This window comes from Symphalangus syndactylus, chromosome 22 (genome assembly GCF_028878055.3).
Source record: "Symphalangus syndactylus isolate Jambi chromosome 22, NHGRI_mSymSyn1-v2.1_pri, whole genome shotgun sequence".
In the NCBI taxonomy this organism is placed as follows: domain Eukaryota; kingdom Metazoa; phylum Chordata; class Mammalia; order Primates; family Hylobatidae; genus Symphalangus; species Symphalangus syndactylus.
The window spans coordinates 73,593,592-73,605,665 of record NC_072444.2 but is presented as its reverse complement, the minus strand read 5'-3'; the positions used below and the strand labels follow the sequence as shown (position 1 = coordinate 73,605,665).

Here is a 12,074-nt window from a genome sequence, read left to right as displayed (position 1 = left end):
GCTTTGAGGGACTCAAAGGAACAAGGTCCCACCCTTAGGTCAAACTTTAAAAATGCCATATTCATAACACATAAAACTCCAGCCTATTGGAATGCTGGCTACATCCCAATATTACAGTTTCCATTGATTCGAAATTACCATGTATTAGAAATTAACCATCCCCCCTACACACACACACACACACACACACACACACACACACACCCTGAAAGGGCTTCCCTTGTCTTAAGCCTCTGTGTATGAAACACTCTGGAACCCACTGGCCTAGGTGTTAGAACAGCACCGAAGTTGCCAGGGCCAGGGGTCCAGCCATCCTGACCTCTGCTGCCCACCCTGCAAGGGCCGATGTTCCCACGCAGGAGGCCCCAGGGAGGTGGTACTGAGCAACCGGCCACACCCAAGGAAACAGCTCAGAGCTCAACTTCCTCCTGAATTAGGCCACACCCGAGGCCTCCCAGGTCTCATCCACGCCTCTGGGTCCATCACTAAACAGAAGGCACAGTCCCACTAACTCTTACCCCATCGCTGCTCATGAAACTCCTGCCAGTAAGGACTGGGTGAAGCACCTGAAAACCAGAGCTCGTCCGTGGCTTCACTTGTTTTGGACTAAGGGGCTGAGGAGCGTGCGAGACTGTACTTGGAGAATCTGTTTCTTGCTGCCATTTCGTCACTGAGCACTATTTTTTTTCTCCTTCTTTTTTTGTAAGAAAAGGAGAACACATAAAACCCCACCAGAACAAACTCCACTCGGCCCTGAAAGTATTTACAGTCACGGCCCTGAAAGTATTTACAGTCACGTTATAGTTCATTCCCTGCTGCAGAACCTCTCTCCAGAGCTCAAGTTGAAGGGAGCCGACGTCGCCCTCTATCGGCTCCGTGTTGCAGTAGAAGGTAATTTAAACGAAAAGGCTCTTTGAAGCCAGTGTGCTCTATTTTCTTCGAAACTCCAGGTTTTGGGGGTTTCTTTTCTGTTTGTTGTTTGTTTGCTCAGTCTGTATTTTGATTTGCTGGTGAGGGGAGGCAGAGAGAGGAAGTGGAGCAGGAGCCCAGCGCGTTTCTACGGCCACCGCGACCACAGGCAGCGGGGGAGCCCTAGCGGGAAAGGCCAGACCGCGCCCCGCACTACGGGGGCCACACCGACCTCCACCGACTCCCACAGAAGCACCCACAAAAGGCACTTTCATCACGTCCAGTGCCCGCTCCTGGGCCCACGGAATGCATTTGTTTTAGAGTCTCTGCAGAAACAATGACTGTTTCCACATGCCAGCCACGTTCCGCAGACAGAACGTTTCTTTGTGTTGGTGTCTGGTGTGATGTGACCTCCACTGGTCCAGCACAGCCCGCCGCACCCCGGGGCCACAGCACTCTTCCATCCCGCAGCCGCAGGAACCCCAGAAGGAGCTTCCACCGCAGGTGCCCAGAGCCTTCTCATCTCCCAGGGGAGGAGGAAGGATAGCAGTAGATACTTAAAATGCTCCTTGCCTCCCATTTGCTCAGTTCTGAATCCAGGTCTTGCTCAAGCAAAAAAGTTAGCGTCACTTTCAGATTAGAATTGGAGGAGGATGTGATCATACCTACCCATCAGTAGTCCTAAGGAGGCATGGGGCTTCCTACCGACTCTCCAGGGGAAATGGGGGCCTGTAGGGTTTCTGGTGATGGTGGCTGACAGGCCATCCTCACCAGTCACCAAACCACTCAGGTAGGCCATAACCAGAGGATGATGAGGCGGTCCTGCTGACTACCTGAGGCCAGCCCGCATGCTGGCTGGCCAGCCTAAAGGGCAGTCACTGCCCAGGCAAGGGCACGCTGCGTCTTCAGAATGGAAACGCACTTCATCACTGGCAGGCCACCAGGGCCATCACAAGGTGTGGGAGCCACCATCCCTGTCCCCTCTTCTCTACCCTCCTCCCACATCATTCCTAGCCCTGTCTTTTGCAATGCTTAGTTAATAGTACATATGGCCTGACAGAACAGGGACCACTCATAAAATAATTGTCATCAAATGCTAGCTGTGTGCCCACCAGGAAAGGGGGCAGGGGAGTGCAGAAGAATATCAGTCAGTCAGTCTGACAAGCCCAGTCCATGGCCCCCGAACCAACCTGGCCAAATTATTTCACTGCTATGAGCCTCAAATTCCTGTTTTGTACAATGAGGAAAATAATGCTTACCCTTCAGAAAGTTGTTATGATTTAAAATGCAACAACATATGTCAAGTATATAGACAGTGCCTGATAAGTCACAGCTAAAAATATTTTTCTTCTTCAGAGTCATATATAAGATAGTAACAAAACAGATCTGATAATGTCATCCTAAGCTTAACACTCTTCACTGAGTCCACATTGTCTGCAGGATAAAGTCCATCCATTTCCATCAAATTGCTCCAGCCTAACTTTCCCAGCCTCATCTCCCATAATGCCACTCTGCACCCTGTGCCGCTCCAAGTTGCCCAAGCAGAATTTGTGTGTTTATGCTTTTACTTTTGAAATCCCCTCTGCTTGTACAACCCTCCTATATTCTATAGTCTTCAGGACCCAACCTTTCAGAGAAACCTTCTTTAATTCTCCACTCCCTCTCCCGACCAAATGACAATACAAGTGACATTCTTCTGTGTTCCCGTGGCATTTTGCATACACCCTTTCTAAAGTACATAATGCCTATGTGTGTGATGATTATGTACACATCTGTCTCTTTCCCTGTACTCAAAGCTCCTTGCAGACAGTCTTACATAGCATGGCGACTCCAGTCCCAGCAGTGCTTACCCCATGGTAAGTACTTAATACTACTTACAGAAATGAATGATTAAAAGAAACAACTGAATGAATGAATTTTAAAGGAATCAGAACTGGAAAACAAGAAATTCCCTTCTCTAGCACCTGGATCATCTGTATCTAGTTAATTTGGAAGGCAAATGATTGGTGTGGCTTCTGTAGGCTGGGACATAGTTACAGTACTTCGATAATAGCATCCAGTTACCATGGTGTTTAATTCCTAGGCATCCAAAGGAGCCTTCCCATTTACTGTGCTGGTAGTCACAAACCCTACAACCTCTGAGAAGAAATGGAGGAGAATTCTACATGCTTTTTCAAGCATAATTTTGAAAAACAAACACCAGACAAAGATGGGAGCATGAGAGATGCCAGGACTCCACAAACAAATATTTAAAATATTTTTTTTAACCCAGTGAAGTGGTAGGGAATGAAAAACCAGAGAGAGAATAAAGCCATCGAGTTAAATGGAGCCTCCCAGATGCTCCAAATCATTAAGAGTTTAGATGGACTTGAAAGGAATGCTCCTTGGTCCACCCATTATCAGGAATCATAGGGACTATGGTGCCCTTCGGAAGTCATCTGATTTAATTATTAGCCTCTAGAAAAAAAGGGCTCCACAGCACCACCTCCCAATCGTGATTTAAATAGGGTTCCTTGTGGCAAGATATACCTCAGCTATACTTGGTCATCTGTTCCAAGGAGTTCTTTCTTATATCTCCATGTTTTAGCTTACTGATTCTGAAATACATGTCCACTTCTCACACTAGCCTCAGTGGATATTTGTGAAATTCAATCAGACCTTCATCAATTCCTTTTTAAGGGAGAATAAGGCATGTATGTATGATCATACATATTTATGGTACTCTAGAAATGTCTGTTGGTCATATCATGTCAGGGCCTGATTTTATTCCACTAGATGGTTTTCTTTATAGCTCACTACATACTGGGTCTCAAGTTATCCAGAGTTAGGCCATATCTTCACAAGACCTGCCCATTTCTGACATTTCATACTGTAAAGAAATCCGAACATTGAAAGAGGCCCAAACTTCTTTAGTGAATAAAGACTCCAAGAGTATTACTATAGTTTGTTAATCACAGGATTTTTTTTAACAGCATCCATTTCTAATTATGTCAGCTTAGAGAGGACAGGATGTATTTAAATGGCCCTCATGTTTAGCATAGCATGTGGTAAATACTATTTGTTTGTGATAATGAAGGGGGAGAGAAAAAGAAATTCTGGCACATATGTGATTAATCTTACTTTAATAAAAAATATATGAATGAGTCCAATAATAGGGAGCAGGGCTGAGTAGGAGCAAACCAAGAAAGATATACTGCAAAAACAGAGAAAACATGTTTAGATATAAAGAGAAGCAGAAGAGTAAAAGTAGAGAGAAGACAAAAATTACCACCCAATAAAGGTCCATACTGTTAATTCAGAAAGAGCTCAAATTCAGTCATATTTTTTTTCATTGGGTTTCTATCAAAATCTCACTGTGAAGACCTTCAAAATTAATTGATGTCTGCATCAAGAATGTGAATAACCATCCACCTCAGCAAGGAACATTACATGCTGACATGCATCTCCCACACAGGTGTCCAGGGTCAGAATTAATCGAACAGATGTACCCAGAGCTGATTTTCATGAATTTCAAATACTTAGGTTAGTCAGCTTCTAAAAACAAGCAGATCCAAACTGACATGGTAGGTTTTTTTGGTTTTGTTTTTACTTCTTGCTTTTTAAATCCAGAGCTGCCTATACAGGGGGCAAGATCAAGACATTTGAAAGCACAATTGCCACAGCATTCACATTTGAAGGAAATGATTTGATGATGAAAAGCAAAGTAGCAGGAGATGCCCCCCAGCTCTGTCCAGATGGCAAGCCTGCCAATGCAAGCTTCAACCTGCCCCTGATTTGGAAGGACAAGGTAGAGCAACGTGTAAATTGCTTCATCTCCCTGCTGCTATTTTGACATGAGTCCTCCAGGGCCAACGCCAGTCCTAGAGAAAAGGATTGATCTCTAAGATGTAAATGTAGGCTTGAGGCTACCTGTTTGGAGGAGCAAATGTCAGCATCTGGGTGGGATGGTTGAAAATGGGTTAGGAGAAAGCATAATTAAGGAATGCTGAATAGCAAGACCAGCTCAATAACCAACACAGTAATGTGATTTTATGACACTGTAGAAAATTTCTCAGTCCAAAAATTTTCCATATTTAAGGCTTCTTGCTGAGAGATATTAGTAAAAGGGAGACAGATGCACAGAATAAATCAACCAAAGATGTACAACTGGAGCATCAGGAATATATATTTTCTCCTTCAAAGGAAAAAGGAGGTTCTATACCTGCAGCCAGTGTTTTAAAATTATTACAGAAATAGTGTAAACACAGCTTACCTTGCTTTTAAGCTTTTGGGTGACAAAATTAAAAAGGTGGCAGAAGAAATAAAGACCTGTCCTTGAAAAGGGAGAATAGAGAGATTAAATAATTTGCCTGACATCATAGCAAATTAGGGCTAGAACCGAGGCTATAGAATTCAGTGTTTCCAATTAGCAGGCCTCTGCTTACAGTCAAGGCACATTGATTCCTAGGCTGCAAATATCACTTAATGCTTTCAATTACTCTGAATGGCCCAGGAGGAAATAAAGAAATAGCACTTACCTTTGACAATTTGCTTCGCACATGCATTGTAAACCTGCTCTTGGGTCGTGTTGGGAGGTAGCACTCTGTCGAAGACATATGGCTTCCCTTGCTAAAAAAGAAAGACAAAGGAAAGAAAAGGGTGGAAAAAACACATTAGATGTTTAGGAATAAAAACTCGCAAACATTAGTAGCTAGGCCATAGGCACTAAATCACCAACCCTGTTCTTTAAGGCAGTTCATTACCAAGAGTAGGGAATTTTTACAGCATAAACCACACATGCATTGTGTATATGTGCACTGTATGTTGAGAATCTGAGATTTTAAAAAAATTTAAATTTAACCACTTGTTAAATGAAGGGTAGGCTGAGACTCATTCATTCATTCGAACAAATATTTACTGAGCACTTACACAGAGCCTGGCACCAGGCTAGATGCTGAAAAAAAAAAAATCACAAAACAGTCTTGCTCTTGTGAATCATTCAATTAAGTTGAGCAGATAGCTAATAAGCAAGAAAGCAAACACATAGGAAAACACAAAATGCCTAGGTTTAAAACAGTGGGGCGGAGGGAATGCTAGACAGGGCAAGCAAAGTCTGGTGAAGAAGGACCACTTAAGTGTATATTTACAGGATCGGGAAGATGGAGGCTCCTGAAGAGCTGCAGAAGCGCATCCCAGGCAGGAGCCCAGCAGACAGCAAAGGACCTGGTTTGTTCAAGGAACTGGAGGGCAAGAAAATCAGGAGCCAGTTCATGCAGGGCACAGTTAGCCAAGGTGATGTGCTTAAATGTTAGTCAATGGGAAGATGGGACAAACAGATTTAAGTAGCTGCTCTTATTAGAAAGATATTATTGCTTTGTGTCCAAAAGAATTCTTGTGTTTTCTTTCTCATGCACAAGTGATGCTTTAACTGGGTTGAGGCTTCCAAGACAAAGAGAGCCCTTCTGTACAGTAAATCAAGAGATTTCCCCAGGTGTGCAGTCTTGGGTTTTGGTTTGATGCTCAAATGTGTGTGTTTCAAGGAAATAACTAGTAGAGGGGAAGGAAAGAAACTCTACCGTGCACTATATGAGCCCCGACACCCAATCACTCTATGCTTGATAAGGGATTACTGGGCATTTCAGTGCCAGGCACAGTGCTGAGTGTTGGGGAAGTGGTGGGTGGGACAGACACAGCCCCTTCCATAGGAGAACCCATCCTGAGGGCACCTCTTCTCTACCACCACCACCCAGGCAGGGGGCAATCATGCTCACCCTCTTCCACAGCCGGACTCACTCAGGAGGCCCTTCATCTTCACGTTCCCCACATAGCAGAGGGGAGGGCAGAAGATGAGAAAGGAGGAGAGAGCAGAGCCAAGAGCCTCCTTTTCTCCCCCTGTGCCCCTCCTACTTGTGGCTCTGGACACCAGGAACCACCCAAGGACAGTGGGACTCCTCGAAAAGATAATTGCTCATGAGGGATCCAAGAGCAAGGCTTGTTACATCCTATAACCTTCACACAAAGTAAGTACACAGCTGTCAGAATGGCTTAATGTTCTACTTACTTATTACTTGGGTAGAGCTGGAGTGGAGATAAAATCCTAGCCCTTAAGCTTTACTCTTTGAAAACTGGAGAGCGCCAGCCAGGTAAATGAGCTACTTCCACTCGGTCTTAGAGAAACGGGGAATTTTCAGTTACTATAAAATTTTGTTTTGATGCAAAGCAGCAGAACCAGAGTCATTCTGCTAAAATTAGAGAAATAGAACATTTTCTGATGTTTTGTTTGCAGTAAGTTTCCTTCAGTTAGTGAATCAAGGATTTGGTTGAATAACCAATAGACTATTTCTCACCATAGTCTATTGCCAACTATCAGCTTACTACATGCTTATTAAGCTTTATCTATTTGTAAAATTCAACTAAATATCAGTAAGGTAAAAGGTAAGAATAAATATTTGCAGAGTTTGCCTGGGTATTTGTTATCAATTGAACTTTCTGGAACAAAAATGTAGCTCTGCTTAGTTTAAAACAAATCCACTATTTATCCAAACAATGAGAATCACCATAATAAAGCATCTTGTTTACAGCTTGATCCTGCTTTGGGTTTTAGAGAAAATACACTTAATACAGCAGACAAAATGACCTGTTAAATTATAGCACATGGTACAAAAAAAAAGGACTCCTCAGTTTTGCCCTTCTGTTTAAAATGTTTATTAGAATGCATTATGCTTTCACTTTAAGAGAAGTAGAGAGCAAGAAATCTCTATTCCTCATTTAAATAACATAATTTATCAAATGACAAACAGATAATACAGTGATTCTTCATAACCTAAAGTTAACTCCCAAACAGAAGTTGCCTTCAAGTCATTATGATTGATACTAAGAAAAGATAAAGTTTAGGAAGTGATTTGTTATGAGACCTATCTTGTCAGGATTAACACGTTATGTAGTTAAAAATGTAAATATTTTTATGTGTCCTGTCTTGCACTGAGTTAGTTATAGGCTTTTATTTTAGGTCAACCTTAAAGTCTTGGAAGAGATTGATCAGAATTTAGTTATTGAATATTTTCAAAGGACTGACTTGTGGCATAGCTGTACCAGCTGTATATATAATTGCCATTTTAAAAAACCACTAATTACTCTTTGCTGCTTTACTAATGGTATGAAAATCTCACAAATCCTGATTGAGACTTGAACAAAGACCCTTCCCCAATAGCCCCCAAGGAGGCAAGATTGTCCATTTTTTATTCCACCATGGCTAAAGTTTTCTCCAGGCATGCACTGGGCCCAACTTGCTCTAGTCATCACTGAGTTTACAGCTACAGAATACACTTTTCAAATGACATTTAATGCGGGTTCTGGGCACTAACACTTGAAACCTAATGATGAGGTCACCAATCACTCCTTCTGGAGACACGAGTCCTTTCCATGTGTCTATGCAGCACATGGTTCTCTCCAACCTCTCTGGCTACCTCCATCAATGTCCTCTGCTGGCATTTCTTTCAAACTTCTAAATGGTGGTGTATTCAAGACCCAGACCTCTGCCTCCTTTCTGTCTACACTATTGAGTTACAGGTAATTTAAATGAATATTTCAGCCTTCATCTCTCTTCTAACATCCAGATTCACATGTCTGTAGACATGTCCATTTGGGTGTCCATGAGCCACCTCAAATTTAACTGACCAAAAAAGAGCCATCAAGCCCTCCATATCTGAGTAAGAACTATACCACCAATCACCTAGTTACTCAGACTGAAAACTAAGAACCATTCAATATGTCCCATAGATTCCATATCCAAACTATATCCCAAACCCTATCATTTCTCACCACCTATACCACACAAACTTAGTCCATCACATTTCTCCATCAGTCTCTTCTACACAACAGCTATCACCTCCTGACTGGTCTCCCTTCCTTAATTCTTGCTTCTATCAAATTTCCACTTAGCAGCTAAAATGAGCTTCCTAAAACTGTAAATCAGATACCAATTCCTTGCCTAATTCCTTCCAAAGGCTCCTATTATTCTTAGATTAGATCCTCTTTGCCCTCAGCTGCCTGCATTATCCTCCATCTCACTACAGTGTGGCCCCACGGACTTTTCTCTGTACGATGCTTATTCCCTAGTTCACAGCCTTTGCTCTTAACTCTTCCTTTCCCTTAGAATTATCTCACTGCAGATATTCATTCACCTGTCTCCTTATCACTACTCTTTAGAACTCAATTCAAATTTCTCCTTCCCTGAAAGTTTTCATGATCCTAGGAGCCCCAACCCCACCCAGGTATCACTCTCTATTACATTACCCTAATTAGTTTGCTCCATAGTAGTTAGTATGTGACTAATTATCAATCAATCTAATTAATCACTACAATTATAGCATTTTACCAGCTAAAACAGAAGCCATATAAATCCCAAGTCCTAACCCCATGTAGGCAAACCTGCTTCAATTTATGAAGGGAATCTGGATGAGACACACACATTCCACACACATTACTACTGAAAATAAAGTATACAAGCTTTGCCTTGAAGCCTGCATGTGGAACAGTGCTAATTACATAGGAGCAGTATAACTAAAATTAATAATTTACCAGGATCACATACAAAAAATAACAGCAGATGGTTCTTACACTTTTATAGTTAAAATTTCAAAAAATCATACCACCAGAACTCTATCAAGTTGTTGAATGCAAGGTGTGTCTGTGAACCATATGGCCTGCCTATTAATACATTTGACCCATTACCCAACAACTGTTTCCCAGCCTGGAAGGAATATTACTCTGGGAGACAATAGAAAGCAAAAGATTCACATAAACGTTTCGAAAATGTTCACCAGGAGGGATGTTAAGGAAAGTGAAATTAATTATCCCCAAGAAGAGATCATTAAGGTAGCATAAGGTTGCCAATGATTTGAATGATTTTTCTTCTCTCTTTATCAAGAAAGAAACAAACAAAGGCTAAAATTTTCACGGAGAGATTTAAATTCACTCTGTGGAATTACCTTCTGACACTGAGGAGTACTGTATCAGAAGAGGAACTGATTATGGAGAACAATAATTAACTCTGTGTTCCAGGCACTTATATGACTTCATTCCTCAAAGTACAGAAATGACAAGTTCTTTCAGCCTGTGCTGCCACCTTAACACTGTCACCAACACCATCACCAACCACGATGACCCACACCCTTTTATACCCTAGCCCATTTAATTCTCATAAGAACTCTATGAAGTAGGTATTATTATCCCCATTTCACAAACTGGAAAACTAAGGCCAAGCCATATTATCTGCTCTATTACTTAGAGGAAATAACTGCCAGGCCCTTACTTCAAGTGTTCTTCCTTTATGGAGTACTGTTTTCCTAAAAAGCTTATGATTTGCCAGAAAAGCAGGAGGCATCCACAATAACACATGCTAAGACTAATATGAAAGACTGAAGCAAAGTGATTATGAGGTAACAAAAGACAGAGATCCCTACTGTAGCCTGTGGCAGTCAAGAGAGTGTTAACCATGAAGGTAGTGCTGACATGAAACCGTTGAGGAAAGAAAAACTGAAGATCTGGGAAGAAGGCAAGATTGGGGAAAAAAAAATAAAAAAAAGCAGAGGACATGCAATGGCAAGCATTCCTTTCAACAGAAGGAATTAAAAATGGGCAAAGGCCAATCAGAGGCTAGGGAAAGACAGATGCAAGGCTTGCTATGGAAAGTTGAAGTTATTTTTAAAATTGTATAATTTTTCAGAGCCAAAAGGTCCTTCCAGGTCATTTCAACCCATCGTCATGTTTTATAAAGAAAGAAAGACCAGGAGAGGGTAGATGGCATGTGTGCAGCCAGCTAGGTAGGCAGCAGATGTGTGCCTCGCATCCAGACCTCCTGCCTCCCTATCCAGTGCTCTAGAAGTTCCACTTTAAAATCACTTGCTCTCTCCAAACATCAAGGAAACAAGAAGCCTGAATTTCTGGTCCTTTTTTCCCCTGCTTTCCTCCCAATCAATTCCAAATTATTTTCAAATACAAAATTAACTAGTCCAATGAACAAAGAGTTTTGCTCAAGATGTGGTGTCATTCTGTTTAAAAAAAAAAAAAAAAGTTGGTGACCAACCTACATCAGGTATTTGCATTACACTAAACTTACCAAGCAGTTATCCCCTAAATGAAGTGAAATGAAAAAGTGACAATCATTCACAATGTACCAGCTCAGGAACTTGGCATCCTACTACCCTCACAACACCTAAGTGCTGAATCATATCTTGGGCCCCTCCAGGTCCCCAGGCCTGTGACTCCTGAGCTTAGCTCCACAGAGCACAGGGGCCATTTAATTTCCAAGAGCCCCAGCAAAATTCACCGTTTCAAGGCCATCCTCCGCACTCTTTAAAAATAAACAAAATTTCAGTGTTCATTCATAAAGTCTATTCACGAAAGGCGAGGAGCCATGTCTGGTCCGGGCACTTGTACACTCGCCAGCTTTACTGTTACAGCTTTGGAGCCTCTGGAAACTTTTGTGAAAATACCAATGGCAGACCTGCAGCAGATCCTGTCAGGGGCCTGACTGTCCTCTCAATCTCCACCACTTCCATGTAGGCTAGTCTAACCTCCCACGGTCAGCTCCTGCACCTCTCTGCCTGGCTAGTCTAACCTCCCACGGTCAGCTCCTGCACCTCTCTGCCTGGCTGGTCTAACCTCCCACGGTCAGCTCCTGCATCTCTGCCTGGCTAGTCTAACCTCCCACGGTCAGCTCCTGCATCTCTGTCTGGCTAGTCTAACCTCCCACGGTCAGCTCCTGCATCTCTCTGCCTGGCTAGTCTAACCTCCCACGGTCAGCTCCTGCATCTCTGCCTGGCTAGTCTAACCTCCCACAGTCAGCTCCTGCATCTCTGCCTGGCTAGTCTAACCTCCCACGGTCAGCTCCTGCATCTCTCTGCCTGGCTGGTCTAACCTCCCACGGTCAGCTCCTGCATCTCTCTGCCTGGCTGGTCTAACCTCCCATGGTCAGCTCCTGCATCGCTCAGCCTGAAGGCTTTTCTGGCTGCTGGAGCCCTCTTGGTCACCCGCAACAGGCCAAAGGGACGTTGTGGGTACCAACCCCAGCAGTTCTTAGTCAATGGCTATTAAGAGTTGGGGGGTCAATACTTTAGCTCCCATGCCCAGGGGTGGTAGTGCAGGAGTGACCCTGAGGCATGTATTCCAAACTGGCACCCAGA

At 43.0% G+C, this 12,074-nt stretch overlaps 1 protein-coding gene across 2 annotated transcripts in view; it reads right to left on the bottom strand.

Annotated features, from left to right (window-relative positions):
* KIF5C (kinesin family member 5C) overlaps nt 1–12,074 on the bottom strand; it is a 155,429-nt gene that overhangs the window by 102,090 nt on the left and 41,265 nt on the right. For both annotated transcript variants that reach the window (XM_063631013.1, XM_055262657.2), the window contains exon 2: nt 5,427–5,517. In XM_063631013.1, the coding sequence (XP_063487083.1) occupies nt 5,427–5,517 (91 nt within the window). The remainder of the gene's footprint in view (nt 1–5,426; nt 5,518–12,074) is intronic.